The 16,075-nt window shown below is 46.8% G+C and overlaps 2 protein-coding genes across 6 annotated transcripts; one reads left to right on the forward strand and one right to left on the reverse strand.

Annotated features, from left to right (window-relative positions):
* The first annotated feature begins 741 nt into the window (after positions 1-741).
* LOC121175627 (prolyl 4-hydroxylase subunit alpha-1-like) lies at positions 742-9,226 on the forward strand. Of its 5 annotated transcripts, none has more exons than XM_041029438.1 (16): positions 2,888-3,022; positions 3,577-3,663; positions 3,842-3,938; positions 4,040-4,191; positions 4,358-4,495; positions 4,595-4,849; positions 5,037-5,224; positions 5,300-5,476; positions 5,969-6,039; positions 7,003-7,068; positions 7,558-7,657; positions 7,879-7,932; positions 8,040-8,105; positions 8,194-8,262; positions 8,417-8,513; positions 8,654-9,226. In XM_041029438.1, exons 2-16 carry the CDS (start codon positions 3,582-3,584, stop codon positions 8,722-8,724), a joined length of 1,683 nt encoding a protein of 560 aa, XP_040885372.1. In that variant the 5' UTR covers positions 2,888-3,022; positions 3,577-3,581; the 3' UTR covers positions 8,725-9,226. The 5 variants fall into 5 exon arrangements, with proteins under 5 accessions (XP_040885371.1, XP_040885372.1, XP_040885370.1 ...); XM_041029436.1 differs by lacking the exon at positions 7,003-7,068 and having other exon boundaries at positions 8,654-8,743; positions 8,813-9,226; XM_041029437.1 differs by lacking the exons at positions 2,888-3,022; positions 7,003-7,068 and adding an exon at positions 742-854.
* Positions 9,227-10,441: 1,215 nt separating this feature from the next.
* Positions 10,442-15,810, reverse strand: arg1 (arginase 1). Its single transcript, XM_041066806.1, has 8 exons — positions 15,663-15,810; positions 15,307-15,379; positions 13,354-13,528; positions 12,178-12,337; positions 12,007-12,101; positions 11,757-11,861; positions 11,071-11,207; positions 10,442-10,899 (listed from the first exon to the last, which is right to left on the reverse strand). The coding sequence occupies exons 1-8, from the start codon at positions 15,771-15,773 to the stop codon at positions 10,736-10,738; spliced, it is 1,020 nt and encodes a 339-aa protein (XP_040922740.1). The 5' UTR covers positions 15,774-15,810; the 3' UTR covers positions 10,442-10,735.
* Between the last annotated feature and the right edge of the window lie 265 nt (positions 15,811-16,075).

Consider the following 16,075-nt stretch of genomic DNA (forward strand, 5'->3'; position numbering starts at 1 on the left):
GGTTTAGCTCAGGTGGACGCTGTCACATGATCAGTGTCTGACACATAATCAGTCTCTGAGGACGCAGGGCGGGAAACAAAGGGTAGAAAACATCGTTTTATTTGATTTTATTTATTGGATTTAAACACAGTGAGCTAACCGTATACTAACCCGTGTTTCTAAAAGCAGTCCTCCCACTAAACATTAGACGTCTGATGGACGTGAAGATCGTGTCCATATTGCGTCCGTCGGTCCATGACCAGTTCTGGACATTTATACGACGTGTAAACTAGGTCCGATATTTGGACGTCTAACCACGACCCCACCTGGACGTCAATATGCAGTTCAACATTTGAACGTCGGACTAGGTAACTTTTTTGGACGTCACGTGGACGTCTAAGACAGGTGCAGGAAATTGACATTATTAATGAATGTAATTTTTTTAATGACATATTAACATTGTTATCAACGTGATTAATGAATACGATTATAGATTATTTGTGATTAAACATTTGTTAGTAATTATTTATTTATTATTTGTTTATGTTTTTATTCATATATTTATTTGGAAATGCAACTTGTTGGAAATTAGGCTTCAGAAAATAATTTCATGGTACATAGGAGCCTTGATTTTATAACTTTTATGATTTCAACCAGTTAACGCCACTCTGATTGGCTGAGGCAGAACATCGTCATAAGCCAACCAGTAAACGCCATTCTGATTGGCCGAGGCAACACGCCAAGCTTTTGGTGCGATTCTTCGAATTTCATCAACCGTCTGTCTCTCAGTCTCTGGTTTGATCTCTGTGGAAGCAAGTGGCCGCTCGGCTCCGTTCAGCGTACATCAAGAATCACCGTTTTCCTCTAAGTTGAAAGTAAGTTGGTCATGTTTGTTCATTTTATGTTCATGTATGTATTTATAGTGTTAGCTGTTCTAGCTTTGTTGTTTTAAACTACCTAAAACTCCTGTGGCTACAATTGGCGTTGCACATCATCGTATCAACTAACGTTAGCTAAACATTGGCCGTAGTTTAAATGGAATTGGAATTACTTTAAAACGACGGTGCCTAAAAATATTCACGTTAGCTGAAGGATTAACGTGAACAAGCATTGTTAAGTAGCTAAGTCACTGCTCACTACCCAGAGCTAGGCTGGTAGCTAGCCTAAGCTAAATTCGCTAAGCTAGCGAAAAGAACAAGCTGCGAACTTTATATCTAGCGGCTCTCTCACGGCGGGGATTGCTTTTTACATGCTAGCGAGCCACGAAGATATAGGCAGGTGGTGATGTAGATGTATTAATCCAGTATTGGTAGTGGATGCACAGGCAACATATTTTTGCTTACAAATATGGGAACTTGGTGTACGTGTGCTGTCTTTAAAGGTTAAAAATAATATTTAAAGTTCATAAGTTAAAAGTGTTAAAAAGTATAAAAATGTAAAATGTGTATTTTCCTTTGGTTCATGGAAATTGTATCAGAGTGAGTGTTCTGTACTTTTCTTAGTTTTTGGAAATGGCGACAGAGTGAGCGCTCTTTCTGTTAATGTCCAATTCGCATTTTTTTCAGTCAGTGAGTTCGGTCAGTAACACAGAGATTAGCTCGTAAAGTTGAATGTGGTTGCACACGTTTCAGCCAGGGAACGTACAGTCTGTAAGTGTTGTGTGTGCGTGTAGTTTTCAAAGTGGTATGTTTGTTGTGTTGTGTTGTTAGCATTGTTTAGTGGAGTTTGTGTATTTATGTAGTCACCGTATTTTAGCGTAAGGGTACGCGTGGTGAGAGCAGTACAGTATGACTGCAGATTTCCTTTTCATATTTCTAATAATTTTTCTTTTTCTGCTCGTGCAGTTGGATTTATGAAATTTGATGAGACAGAGGACAGAGGATGAAGCAAAGGACCGCAGAGAAGTGGAGGATACACAGCAGTCACTCAGGACTGATTATCCATTGTGGAGAATGTTGTCCCAGCCTTTGTGCATTGTCTTCTGTATTCAGAATAATTCTGGTTGGATTTTACCTCAAAACACATTGTTTAGCACTTTAATTTTTATTGTTTTACATTTCTATTGTTCTATGTGTATGTTTATTTGTTGTGAAACAGACCCAAACAAGGTGGGCTGTGTAATTTATTTTATTTTTATATTTATTTATTTGCATTTTTCTACGACTGGTAGTTATTGGCTATCACTTTCATTTAGTTTTGGCAGACAATCAAAAGTAAAGCATGTTTGCTTCAACTGATGAACACTGAAGTAATGTCCACATGCAAGCCATGAAATTCATATTCCTTGTTTTTACTGGTAGTTTGCAGGAAATTCAACAGAAGTCAAAAGCTTTATTAGTGACATGTTTGTGCCAGTGATTTACAAAAATAAAAATGGAAATAAATAAGTCGGGGTTGAACTGTGATTTATTGTAAACCTCTGTGTATAACTGTAGTCCCATGTGTTCCCAAAAGGTGGAGGACCCGTTTCCTGTACCAGTTCATTTTCCTGTAGCTTCGTTGGCTCGGCAGCAGGTTTAAACTGGAAATGCATCTCACCTTTGTGCGTTTCCAGTTGTCACCTGCTGCTGAGACAATCAAATGAAGCTGTAGGAAAATGAATTGGAACAGTGTGCCACCTTCTGATGTGGGACTACAGCCGTGCACAGAGTCTAGAAGCAGAATAAGAACGATGTCTAACATGAGTTTAAATTTGACGTAGAAAAGACGTCCACAGCGACCACATTTGGACAACAATTAGCCCTTATTCAGAGGTCCTGTGGACGTCAATACTGGACGTTCGGTAGACATCGGAAAAAAGACGTCTGGTCTGCACCTTCAGGGGACCAAAAGTCTTTGCGCAGTGGGCTGTTCCTCTCCGGTCCACGCGGTGGCGGTAACGCGTCTCTCAGCTGTTGAAGTCCAAACCGACGAAGAAGAGACGCAGCGTTTGTTGTGGATGTGTCGGTCCTGGGCTCCGGAGCAGCTGGGCACTGAAACCGGGTGGTTCTGGACCGTGTGTGGATCCGACCTGACGCTTCGTGTGCTCGCAGGAACCAACACGGTAAAACCCGCTCCGTGGGTCCGAGCTTTGGATCAGACGAACCTGAATCCGTCTTCGCGGGTTGAGCTCGAATTTATCTAGAAATTTCCTTGGGAGTCCGAAGGAAGCTGGTCCCTCACCGGACCCCCCTCCCCACCGTCCGGCTCAGCGCCCCGGACAGGAGGTGTCCGGGTCTGACACGGTTCATTATGATGTTGGATCAGTTCATTCACTCTTTGATTTAATATGAAACGGAGGGAAGTTGTCGCGTCTGAGAAGCTGCAAATGAATCAGCATTGATCAGTTATTGATTGGTTTTGGTTCCAGTTCATGTTCCTGTGGGATTTTAAAGTTAGTCTCTGATGTGATTGTTTTTTAATGTGTGAGGCTGATGATGATGATGATGATGATGATGATGATGATGTTCAGTCCAGTGTCTCAGAGGACACTGCACCCAGAACGTCTTCACATCGTCAGTCAAACCTCTGAGACGTTCAGTGTCTCTGAGGAAGAACAGAAACCAGAGACAGTCCGTTTTCCAGTTTGTCCTCATCACTGTCTCCGTCTCTCTGCAGGCTGAATGGCTGTCGGGACGTGGTTGTTGATCCACTGTCTCCTCTTCTCTTCATCCTCAGCTCACAATGACTTCTTCACCTCCATCGGTGAGTAGAGCCGCGCTCTGTTCTTCCTCCTGTCCACTCGTACGTCCCACTCTTCTTCTTCTTCACTCTGTGAATCATAAACACGAAATCAGAGACACGTGTCTGTCTGTCTGTCTGTGTGTGTCTGTGTGTGTGTGTGTCTGTGTGTGTGTCTGTGTGTGTGTGTGTTCATTCCCAGGGCAAATGACGGACCTGCTGTTCACAGAGAAGGACCTGGTCACGTCTCTGAAGGACTACATCAGAGCTGAGGAGAACAAGCTGGATCAGATCAAAAGGTGAGATCCCAGGTGAAGCTCAGTCTGTAGTTCTGTGCATGTTGTTCATGTCCACAACTGATCATCACAGACTGTGTGTGTGTGTGTGTGTGTGTGTGTAGATGGGCTGATAAACTGGACGTCCTCTCAGCTGCTGCCACTCAGGACCCTGAAGGTTTCCTGGGACACCCAGTGAACGCCTTCAAACTGATGAAGAGACTCAACACGGAGTGGGGGGAGCTGGAGAGTCTGGTGCTCACCGACATGTCTGATGGTACACACACACACACACACACACACACACACACACTGCTGCATTTTAGAGCAGTTCAGTCAGAAACATCCGAGTGATTATGTGTTTTATTCTGTCCTTCATCTCCAGTCATGTTCCTGTGTGTGTGTGTGTGTGTGTGTGTGTGTGTTCCTCTGGGCTGTTACAGTCTTCATCTCCAACCTCACCATCCAGAGGCAGTACTTCCCCAGCGATGACGACCAGACCGGAGCCGCCAAAGCTCTGATGAGGCTGCAGGACACCTACCAGCTGGACACTGACATCATCTCCACCGGAGAGCTGCCAGGTCAGCTCTGCACCAACAGGATACGTTTCCTGTTGTGGAGAAAGGAAATAGAAAAATAAAGAAACTCTGTGTTTTCTTTTCCCCCTCTCGCCTGCTCAGGCTCGTCCTTGGCCGCCTCACACCGGAGCACTCTGACGGTGGACGACTGCTACGACCTCGGGAAGGTGGCCTACTCAGAGGTGGACTACTACCACACAGAGCTGTGGATGGTTCAGGCCCTGAAGCAGCTGGACCAGGGGGAGGCGTCCAGCACCGTGGACGCTGTCACCATCCTGGACTACCTGAGCTACTCGGTCTACCAGCAGGGGGAGCTGGAGAGGGCACTGGAGTTCACCAGGAGGCTGCTGGAGCTGGGTGGGTAGCAGCGCACACACAGATAACACCTCTGTTTGTTTGGTCACGTGTGGACACGTGTTGCAGGGTTAGTCCAGACTCAGTCCTCAGGACAGACTCTGAGACTCGCTGCTTCGCTGAACTTCCTCTTGTCTGTCTTCAGTCCTTTAAGGTCTGACTGATGTGGATCATGGTTTTGTGTATTTAGACCCGACACACCAGCGAGCCAACGGGAACCTGAAGTACTTTGAATACCAGCTGGCTAAACAGAAAAAGGTGGAGGAGGGGGAGGAAGGTGAGGGGAGACAGAGGAAGGAGATCCGGGGTCGGCCTGACGATTACCTGCCAGAGAGGAAGAAGTACGAAGAGCTGTGTCGAGGCGAAGGCATCAGGATGGTGAGGAGAGAGGAAACACGGACGACCGGAATCTGCCGGGTATCGTAGCTGTCACTTAGCTCGTCTTTCTGTCAGACTCCTCGCAGGCAGAGCCGCCTCTTCTGCCGTTACTATGACAACAACCGCCACCCGAGGTACGTGATTGGGCCGGTGAAGCAGGAAGACGAGTGGGACAGCCCCCGCATCGTCCGCTACTATAACATCGTGTCGGACAAAGAGATGGAGAAGGTCAAAGAGCTGGCCAAGCCCAGGGTGAGTCTGTCTTCTTCCTGTGCATGTTGAACACATCATTCACTCATTCACAGTGAAGGATGGAGAGTCTGAAGCCTGAGGATGATGATGTCAGCAGGAGCTGGACCGATCCAGACTTCATCCTGAACGTGGTGCAGGTCTGAGCCACGGACTGGAAAAGCTGCTTTTTAGGTTTGACCAGTTCTAAAATCCACCAGGACTCTGAATGTTTAATGAGGATGATAATGGTTTGTGTGTTATTCAGTCACAGTGTGTGTCTGTAGCAGGTAAATCCAGAGGGTCGCACGCAGCGTCGCACACGGCGTCACGCTCAGTGTGTGACTGAACAGTTAGGACTGAGGATGGTTTAGGATTCATTTCATTCCTACTCCCAGGTTTTGTCTCCCTGCTGCAGTGTTTATAAAGTTATGGTTGAAGTTTGATTGGCGGTTGTTAGCCACTCAGGGAGTCGCTTTGTGTTTCCCTGTAACTGTCGGCCGATTGGCTCCACAGCTGCGTCGAGCCACCATCTCCAACCCCGTAACCGGAGCTCTGGAGACGGCCCACTACCGCATCAGCAAGAGGTAAGAGCTGTCCGAGCAGGAGCAGCGTCTGCAGGGGGACGGCTCTCCCCCCTCTCTGCGTCCCCCTCTCTGCGTCCCCCTCTGTCCTCCCCCCCCGTTCTGGCTGCTGTTCTGGCAAGAGCAGAAGGAAGAATCAGGAAAGATGAGATGTGATCAGATGTTCAGCTGCAGGACGAAGCCTGGTGTTAAAGTGAGACCAGAGACTGCTCACTGACGTTTGGAGACGTCAGAGTGGGACAGTGGACATGTCGACTCCAAGAACCAGGATGATCATTATATTTACCATCAACATTTTTACTGTAATTGAAAATAGAGCTGATCTCAGTAATTATCACACAAACGATAATAACAACGTTGGGTCATTACTCAGCTGCACGTTCAGTCCTCGTCAGGCTGCAGCAGCAGGACGACGCGGCTGACGGGTGCATGTGGACACGTAAAGACATCCATCACCTGTGGTTTTCAGTCAGGAAGCTTCAGGGATCAAAGGATTTACTATTATTGAATCATTAATACTATTAATACTAGTAGCACTGATAAGCTCAGCAGTGTGAGCCAACGTGATGGTGACGTTTTACTGAGTCGGAGGACGTGAATGAGCCGTCCCAGCCCAGAGACAGAGTCTGAAATCCAGATGAACTGAGACTTTTTCCTGCTCTTGCCAAGAATAAACTTCTTTTTTCCAATCGAGGGAGGAAAAGAGTCAAAGGCTGAAAGTTTGACTCTTGTTGTCTCTTGTAATTTGTCCTGGAGGCAACAGAAGAATGGGACATGTTGGCTTCATAAACAGCTGCTGATGAGTCTGAACTCTCTGTCCTGAAGCTCCTGTTGCCTCCTGACTGTCGCTCTCTGCGTCAGATAGTGACCTGTCTCTCCTCTCTGTCTCTCCTCTGTCTCTCCTGTCTCTCCTGTCTGTCTCTCTGTCTCTCTCTGTAACGTGATGTGAATGGTGGTGTAGCTCAGACGTGCCACGGTTCATGACCCTCAGACGGGCAAACTGACCACGGCCCATTACAGAGTCTCCAAGAGGTAAGAGCTGGACGGCTGCGTCACACTGCTGCTGCAGAGACACTCAGAGACTGGTCCTCAGCTGCGTCTCGAGTCCTGGATCAGTTTGGGCTGTGAAGGACCAGAGTGTCTGAACATCCTGATGAAGGAGGGAAATCTGAGTTTCACGGCTTTTTAGTTTGAAACAAACCTTTTTATTTTCCACTCAGAAACAATTCGACCATTGTTCAGCAGAATGAAGCATTTAATGTTGAAGTCAGTGGACGTTAAACTGCCGTCTCATTCAGCAGAGACAGTTCAGTCGTGTCTCTGCTGACGTAAACAGGTGGAATCAGAATATCGGCCCTGATTCGTTCGCTGTAGAGCTCAGATATCAGTCGCTTCTTTTCCTCTCTCTGCTTCCTCTGTTCCTCCTCCTCCTCCATCCTCCTCCGTCCTCCTCCATGTTACTGTGACGTTCACACCTGTGCAGCCTCTCTGTGAGTTATCTTCCTCCGTCTCCTCTCGCAGTGCGTGGCTCGGTGCGTATGAACATCCGGTGGTGGACAAGATCAACCAGAGGATCGAGGACATCACTGGGCTGGACGTGACCACGGCTGAGGACCTGCAGGTAACAGTCCTGCACGTGCTCAGAAGACGCTATAAATTCATATAAGACATGAACAGACAGTGGGAGGTGGTTAACACAGCAGTCGTTACATTCCTGAGTGTTAGTGTTGCTCAGCTGACATCACATCAGCTGTGTATTTAACTTCTGTTTACTCTGTGTGTGTGTGTGTGTGTGTGTGTGTGTGTGTGTGTGTGTGTGTGTGTGTGTGTGTGTGGATGCAGGTGGCCAACTATGGCGTTGGAGGACAGTACGAACCTCATTTTGACTTTGGACGGGTAAATATGGGTGGGGGGCTCAGAACACGTACAGACAGACCCTGCAGGGGTCTGAACCACAGGTTGAGACCCTCTGACTCATGTACTTCCTGTTGTTGGTTCTGCAGAAAGACGAACCGGACGCGTTCGAGGAGCTGGGGACAGGAAACAGAATCGCCACCTGGCTGCTTTACGTCAGTAACCCTCACTGTGTTTGACTTGTCATTAATCTGCTGCTGCTCAGACTCAGGACCGTAAACTGTCTCCTCCTTCGTGCTGCAGATGAGTGACGTGCAGGCAGGGGGCGCCACAGTCTTCACTGACGTGAGAGCTGCTGTCTATCCCAAAAAGGTACAGTCCACCAACGAAGAAGAGTCGAGATAAAATCACTGATAGAAACATGAGAGTGTGAACTGCTCTCAGGTGCTCACAGGGACAGGTGAGGCAGATCAGGTCGTAGCGCTGATGAGCTGAGCAGTGAGGTGTCATGTGACTGTGTCTCCAGGGGACGGCGGTGTTCTGGTACAACCTGTACCGCAGCGGAGAGGGAGACTATCGGACCAGACACGCCGCCTGTCCCGTTCTGGTCGGAAACAAGTGGGGTGAGTTCGTGTAACCATGGTTACCATGGACACAGAGACCTGTCAACGGGCTGCAAAGAGCGGGAAAATAACCAATGATTATACTGCGATTAACGAAACGTCGACACCGGGTTTCTCATCAGCTGTTTCTGTTTCTGCAGTGTCGAATAAATGGATCCATGAACGAGGGCAGGAGTTCAGGAGGCGCTGTGGCCTCCAGGAGACGGACTGACAGCCTGCTCCTGCTCCTGCTCCTGCTCCTGCTCCTCCTCCTCCTCCTGCTCCTGCTCCTCCTCCTGCTCCTGCTCCTGCTCCTGCTCCTCCTCCTGCTCCTCCTCAGCCAGCAGTTTCTGTTCAGGCTGCAGAGTGTGTGTCTGCACGTGTGATCTGATGTGTGTTGTTGTGTCAGCTGTGTGAGTGAGTCACAGTGTGTGGAGCTGAAACCGATTTCCGGTGGCTTTGATTGAGATGTTTCATATTTTTACCTGAGAAAACATCATAGAAACTTTATGAACAGATCAATAATTAAATAATTATTTCTAATCATCAGGAACACACGCTCCATGTTTTACTCAGAGGCTTTTTAATGGGACAGTTTGTTTATTTCAGCCTCACAGGAAGCTGTGGAGTGTCTGACCGAGGCTTTTGATTCTGATTAATAGAGAATGAATATTGTAAATAATAATAAGAATCATCAACATCACTATAGTAATAAAATAATTGTTTGTACAAAGTTTGATCTGAGGTCATTCATGAAAATCTAAACCCTCAAACTCCTTTATGGCTCAGGGTGGAGGTGACTCGCCCACCATGCCCCTCCCCCTCCCACCTGACTGTGACACCCCTCTGTTCCAACCAATCCCGTCTGTGTCAGAGTGGGAAGCTATTTCAGCCTTGAGGTCATTCACTCGCTGCAGAAGCAGAGAACAGATAAACACTGACATTTAAAGGAGGCACACTGTGACCCCCCCCCCCCCCCGACACACACACACCCCGGGTCAGAACTGTATCGTCACGGTTACACCCAGGGTCACGTGACTGACACAGACTTTCAGCAGGAAATCCAGAGTGTGTTTCTTAAAATGTCAAACTGTTCCTTTAATGTTGAAACATAATGAGCCTGAGTCTGAGCCTGAGCCTGGACCTGAGCCTGAGCCTGAGCCTGGACCTGAGCCTGGACCTGAGCCTGGACCTGAGCCTGGACCTGAGCCTGAGCCTGAGCCTGAGCCTGGACCTGAGCCTGAGCCTGAGCCTGGGCCTGAGCCTGGACCTGAGCCTGAGCCTGAGCCTGAGCCTGGACCTGAGCCTGAGCCTGAGCCTGGACCTGAGCCTGAGCCTGAGCCTGAGCCTGGGCCTGGACCTGAGCCTGGACCTGAGCCTGAGCCTGAGCCTGGGCCTGGACCTGAGCCTGAGCCTGAGCCTGAGTCTGGGCCTGGGCCTGAGCCTGAGCCTGAGCCTGAGCCTGAGCCTGAGCCTGAGTCTGAGCCTGTACCTGAACGTTCTGTGTTCTAAATAAACACAGCACTCACCTGCTCACAGGAACATTTAAAGCGTTTGGAGTTTGATGCTCAGGTGTGTGACTGCGTTCCACGGAGGTTTGTGTCGCTGGAAACTCGGTCCAGGAAGAACCGGTTCGGACTGACGTGTGCATTTTGAGCCAGATGTTTAACATCAGGCTGTGGATCACCTGACGACCACAGACCAATCTGCAGGTAAAAACCCCTCAGTGAGGGGACTGACTGTAACAGGCTCATTCCAGTGATGAAGCTGCTTGTGCTTCAGTCACTTCCTGTCTCTCAGATCTTGAACAAAATCTACTTTGAGTCCTTTAATACTTTCAAGTACATTTTGCTGATGATACTCAGATACTTTTACTTGTAATGGAGTATTTTTACACTGTGATATATTCCTTAAACTTGTGAAACAAATTGTGAGACTGAAAATATTCATTCACGTTTCCTCGGTTTTATTTTGAAACACGATGTAAAACACTGCTTCTAATGAATCTGAATTGTTTATACTTCCACAGGAAGACGACTCCCAGCATCAGATCTGTGTCTTTGGTTTACAGCTTCACCAGCTGCATGGTTTCACTGACGTCGTGTTACAGACTCAGACTCAGAGCTGGAATCCTGTCTGAGGGATTCACTGTTCGACTCTGATCGTCTGTTGAGCCTCTGCAGGTGATCAGAGAGGCGTTCAGGTGTCCGTCAGTGCAGCGGGAGAGGGCAGCGCCGTCCTTATCAAGGCTCAGGCAGGTGGTAATCCGACGGATGGTTTCCCCCACGGAGACGTCCGAAACAGCCGAGCAGCAGGTCGACCGCCGTGCTGACCGTGGACTGGACGTCCTCCTCCGTCCGTCCCCTCAGAGGATTCACCTCCACCATGTCCACCGCTGACAGGAGACCTGCAGGACGAGCACAGGTGTGAAGGTAAGTTTGGACCAATTCAAACTCATAGTATCATCGCTTCGTTATTCAAAGTTCATCAGAGCAAAGTTGTGTCTGTACGTCACGAAGGGACGGATTAGACACGTGATTCACTGGAACAAATTAATTTCCTTCACTTGTTTTCGTACCTGTCTGACAGAGGTGTTCAGTGATGTAGACTCCCTCTCTGTAGGTGAGCCCTCCAACTACAGGTGTCCCAGTTGCCGGGGTAACAGAGGGGTCAATAGCATCAATGTCATAGCTCAGGTGAATCGGTTTCTTCACTCTGTTAAAATCAGAAACACACTTATTGTTGTCGCTCTGTGATGTGCAGAGTCAGTGCAGCTGAAAGCTGACTCAGCGTCCCACAGCGTCCATTCAGTCAATGTCTGTCTCATCATGAAGATTTGATACGATCAAAAGCTCCACAGCAGCTACTCAATGGACCCTCTGGTCTTTTATTTTTTAATAAAATTTTTTGTCAACTGCTGTTTCCAAGTGTAAATAAAGTTTTAATCTCAAATCATTCTGGCAGGTTTTTAGCTCAATGTCCTTCCCTCCACCTTTCGTCTCCCTTGTCTTTGTGGAGACAGAACGTGTTTCCCGTCTTTCAGAGGACGATCACTGAGCAGACTGTCTCTCTGAAGACGAAGCCTTGAATTTTTGGAACCATCCTGTTAATCTCAGCGTTGTTGCCTGTAGATCCGTACGAGTCTCTCTAAGCTGAACTTACACCTGTGGAAAGTTACCTGCAGTGTCGGCAGGAGTTTGAGGAGGTGCAGCAAAGTCGCTGCTGAAGGTTAACAGATGGTCGTACTGATGACAGTGACATTACCTGGCGGACAGGTAGTCACACGTCTCCTCCATGACTCGGGGTACACCAAGCTGATCCACCTCTGACATGGAAAACACCTTCACGCCCAGAAGCTTCAGGATGTAACTGAAAAAAAGAAGCTGCCACTTTAAGAAAACCCAACAGGTGAATGAACAGCTTAGATCCTCTCCGGCCTCCAGAGTCTGCTGCTGCTCAGAAACATGCTGGTCCAAGTGGATCTCAGTGGACTGAGACAAAGTGAGAAACCTACTGCTCTCCTGGATCCACGTCCCTCAGCCCGATGTAGACGAGGTCTTTGGCTGAAACACACGGTTTGATCCAGGAGAAGTTTGGTAAAACAGGAATCTGCAGACGCAGAGAGCGATAGTGAGAAACTCAGCAACTGTGTGAGTGTTTGATGGTTTCATGAGGCTGAGCTCACCTTAGACTGCAGCTCGCGGAGGAGGTAAGACAGAGGCTGTCCGTGGATGTTTCCCGTGGGCGACGTCAGGGGCGTGTTGATGTCGGCGTGAGCGTCGACCCAAACGACGCTCAGCTCCCCGACCGCCGCCGAGTGACCGTGGATGGAGCCAATCGCCAGACTGAAGGCGAGGATGAAGAGATGATGAGACACCTGGGCTCAGCTTCATCGACTCAAGGTTTGTTCATACATTCAATCAGAGATTCTTATAATAACTTTTTCTTTTCTTTGAATTTTGTTTTTGTGTTTACAGAGTTATACTAAAGATAAATCAGAATAAAAAATAATCTATGTAAAACAGAAACAAAGTAACACGATAAGCTCATACACCACAGATGAAATCAGAGGTTTTCAGCTGTTAGGAAAGTTTTTAAAGTTACATTAAACTGATTTCACCTCTAAACTTCTGACACGGCTCATTTCAAAAACTGGAAATTACACAATTTCACAACAAAGTCAAAGATCAGAGAAACGCCTTCAAACTGAAAACTGATCAGTGAATCAGAACTTTGTTTCCTGTGATACTTTAACTACATGAGGCTGATGCTTTTACTCTGAATGCAGGACTTGTAGAAGTACTGTGAAACTGTGGTCCGTTTACATAAGGGTCTGAATACGTGTTGAGTCCCCTCTGACTGATCAGCAGAGGCTGATGTGGACTCTGGGGACCTGGGCTGACGTCTGTGTGTCCTCTTGGTGGATGATTGACAGACTGAAGTTGCTGTTGTTACTGGACAAAAACTAAAGTCAACAATTCACCAACAGTTTAACAGTTTAGTTCATTAAAGTTTAGATTCAGAGCTGTGAAGTGAGCAACACACACACACACAGTTTGTGGTTACTGTAATATAGAACCTGTGATCAATAAATCTAAGACACTGTGATTGTATTGTACTTGTTCTGTGATTGTGACTGTTTGGCTTTCAGATGCACTCAGGTGACATTTTCATTTCATAATCAGTTTGTAGGTAGAAGTGTAATTTGATATTGTGTGGATTATTTCATGCAGGTAAATCATTATTGATTTCTTAAAGTTAGATTTATGCACTGAATCGTTTGCCTGGCGACAGATTTGTGGACTTTGAGCTGAGCTGCTGTTTCAGGTGTGATGAGACGACCTGACGACCCCCCTCTGACCTGTGGTCTCCTCCCAGCATCACAGACGTGTGTCCGTCCCTCTTCACAGCCTGCACTGCCTCTGACAGCCTCCGGTTGGCGCTGCCCACCGCCCTCGCACATTTCACCCGACCCACAGGTTTGTCGTCCACCAACACCTCGAACGCCAGGTTCCCATAATCCTTCACTGCACAGCCTACAGACACAGACACAATGAACTGACCCTTTATGGAAATTTAAAATGTAGTTTTATATCTTGTGTTTATTCCGGCAGCGAGTTGCTGTCACCATGTGCACACTTTCTCACGTCATATTTTCTTTTTATTATTAATATTATTTTGTTTTTTATGAGAAACTTCTCGTTACAAAAACACATCAGCTCACTTTAACAAGATTTGGGTTTTTGTGAAATAACAAAATAAAGTGAGGATTTTTTTAAAGTGGAAAAAGTTTCCTCTTTTAGCGAGAAACTGTGGAAACTTCCTCTTTCTTCATCTCTCTCTGACATTAGGGCTGAGGAATGAAAAGCTTTGTTACAGTTTTATTGCCCAGACGTTTGTCTGCGTGAACATTAACTGGCGTTGTGTGGAAATCCTGTCAGTTTGTAATGTAAAGTAAATCAGCTTTAACAGACAGGACGAGCTGCTGCTGCTGAAATCAGTCACCTATGAATGAAGCGTCTCTGCTGCTGAGGCTCAGGTCGACGGCTCCTCTCTGCAGATCATCAGCTCAGTGATGGAAAACAACAACTTTCAGCCAAACACTGTATTTACATACAGTTTGAGCTTGTGTTTAATTATTTCCTTTGTATGACACTTCAGATTTCTCCTCAGCCTCATGTCAGAGGGAGATATTGTACTGTTTACATTCATCTGACAGTTTTAGCTGCTACTTATGTTTCAGCTTTTATAAAATTGACCATAAAGCAAAATGATAAGTTCATAAAACAGATGAAATCAGTGGTTTTCAGCCGTGTTAGAAAACAGTGTGTGGTCGGAGCTCAGAGTTTTTAAAGTTACGTTAAACTGATTTCACCTCTGAACTTCTCACATGGTTCGTTTCAAAAACTGGAAATGACAAAATTTCAACATCAGACCAAGAGCGCTGTGACGTCACCAGTGGGTGTGGCTACAGGTGCACGGGGCAGTGAAACGAAGACACACTCACAATCTATTTCTGCTGTGTGTGTGCTGTTGAAGGATCAAGGTCGGATGCCTCTCCGATCTCACCTGCTGTGTTCCATTAATAAAACTGTGTGTGTGTGTGTGTGTGTGTGTGTTCACATGTGATCTGAGTCACGCCACACACACACACACACACAGAGGTCTGATCCTGCTCAGAGCTGTAAGTCTCATAAGGTTTAAAGTTGTGTCCCAGATTCAGACTGAGCACTGACTGACTGCTCCACCATCACACTGTGATAACCATTAAACATTCAGAGTCAAATGACTTCAGTGTGTCAATGTGCCCAAACACTCTGTTCCTAAAATACTGACTATAAGAGTCAGTCCTCATGCTGCTCTATGGCCCAGACGTTATTAACTTGTACAACCTGATCAGAGAAGGTCATTGTTTTCCTGTTTTGTTGTTTTAGATTTGTATTTACAGTGTATGTTTTGATAAGTTCCAGTTTCCTCTGTGTGTAACTCTGATCTGAGCAGGTCCTTTGGCCTGTAACGATGCAGCTGATTTTACAAGCTCAGCACATTTCTGTCACATAAATGTAGGTTTTATCATGAATTCATCTTTTATAATCAGTAAATGAAGATGTAATAAATTGTTTAGTATAATGTTTATATATAATTCAGTAGTTCAGTAGTTGCAGGTTAATTTTCTGACTGATGGTTTTAGCTCTTTAATTCTTTCATTTAGAACTAAACATCATATTTACAGTAAAATGTCGAATTCATTTGAACTGAAGCACAGCTGTTTAATCACTGACCACAGAGTTAATACACGGAAATACTGTCTGACCTTGTTCCTGCAGTTTGTTCAGCAGTCCTGCAGCTCTGATCAGGTCCGGTCCTCTCTCCACTCCACCTCTGGGCTGAGCAAGACAAGACCAGCACGCACGTATACACACACACACACACACACACACACACACACACACACACCTAATGAGTGACATAAGCCCCTAACCATAACCTGAACCCTGAAACCAGGTCTGAACCGTCAGAACCGTGAGGACTGGACATAATGTCCTCATAATGAAATGTCCCCGCTCCCAATGTATCGGCTAAATCTCAAACGGGTCCTCACAAAGATAGCCATACACACACACACACACACACACACACACACACAGAGCCCGGTCCCCGTGCCCTCACCTGTCCCTTGGAGAAAGGTGCTCCGATGATTCCCGCTGACCGCACCTGATGGTGATGGTTCCGTTTAGGAACCGTCACCGCGAGTTGCCGCAGCGTCCTCGCGCTCCTCATGCTGCGGATCCGCACGCACACACACTCACACACACCGAGGGACCGGAGCCTCCTTAAAAACCACTCTGTGACGTCACGGACCGTCCCACACGAGGCGGCGGGACACCGGGGACGCGAGGAGGGTCCGTGACCGGGAGTGACGTCGTTAATTAATTAAACAGAAACGATAATTTACATTCCGTATGAGGTAAAATCATTCAGCCTTTTACGTAACAAGGTGAATCTGAACCTGAAATTTAACCAACAGATATTAAAGTTCTAGTTAGTTAACTAGTTAGAGTTTAATCCAGGACTTTAGTGTG

Source organism: Toxotes jaculatrix, chromosome 21 (genome assembly GCF_017976425.1).
Source record: "Toxotes jaculatrix isolate fToxJac2 chromosome 21, fToxJac2.pri, whole genome shotgun sequence".
Classification (NCBI taxonomy): Eukaryota; Metazoa; Chordata; class Actinopteri; family Toxotidae; genus Toxotes; species Toxotes jaculatrix.

Excerpts from the sequence above, each read along its gene's own strand:
- LOC121175627 (XM_041029438.1), top strand. The coding sequence starts at position 3,582 with ATGGCTGTCGGGACGTGGTTGTTGATCCACTGTCTCCTCTTCTCTTCA. Across the intron at positions 4,850-5,036 it reads CAGGAGGCTGCTGGAGCTGG|ACCCGACACACCAGCGAGCC; the intron begins GTGGGTAGCAGC and ends TTGTGTATTTAG. Across the intron at positions 8,106-8,193 it reads TCGCCACCTGGCTGCTTTAC|ATGAGTGACGTGCAGGCAGG; the intron begins GTCAGTAACCCT and ends TTCGTGCTGCAG.
- arg1 (XM_041066806.1), bottom strand. The coding sequence starts at position 15,773 with ATGAGGAGCGCGAGGACGCTGCGGCAACTCGCGGTGACGGTTCCTAAA. Across the intron at positions 15,380-15,662 it reads CACCTTTCTCCAAGGGACAG|CCCAGAGGTGGAGTGGAGAG; the intron begins GTGAGGGCACGG and ends TGTCTTGCTCAG. Across the intron at positions 12,102-12,177 it reads TCCGCGAGCTGCAGTCTAAG|ATTCCTGTTTTACCAAACTT; the intron begins GTGAGCTCAGCC and ends CTGCGTCTGCAG.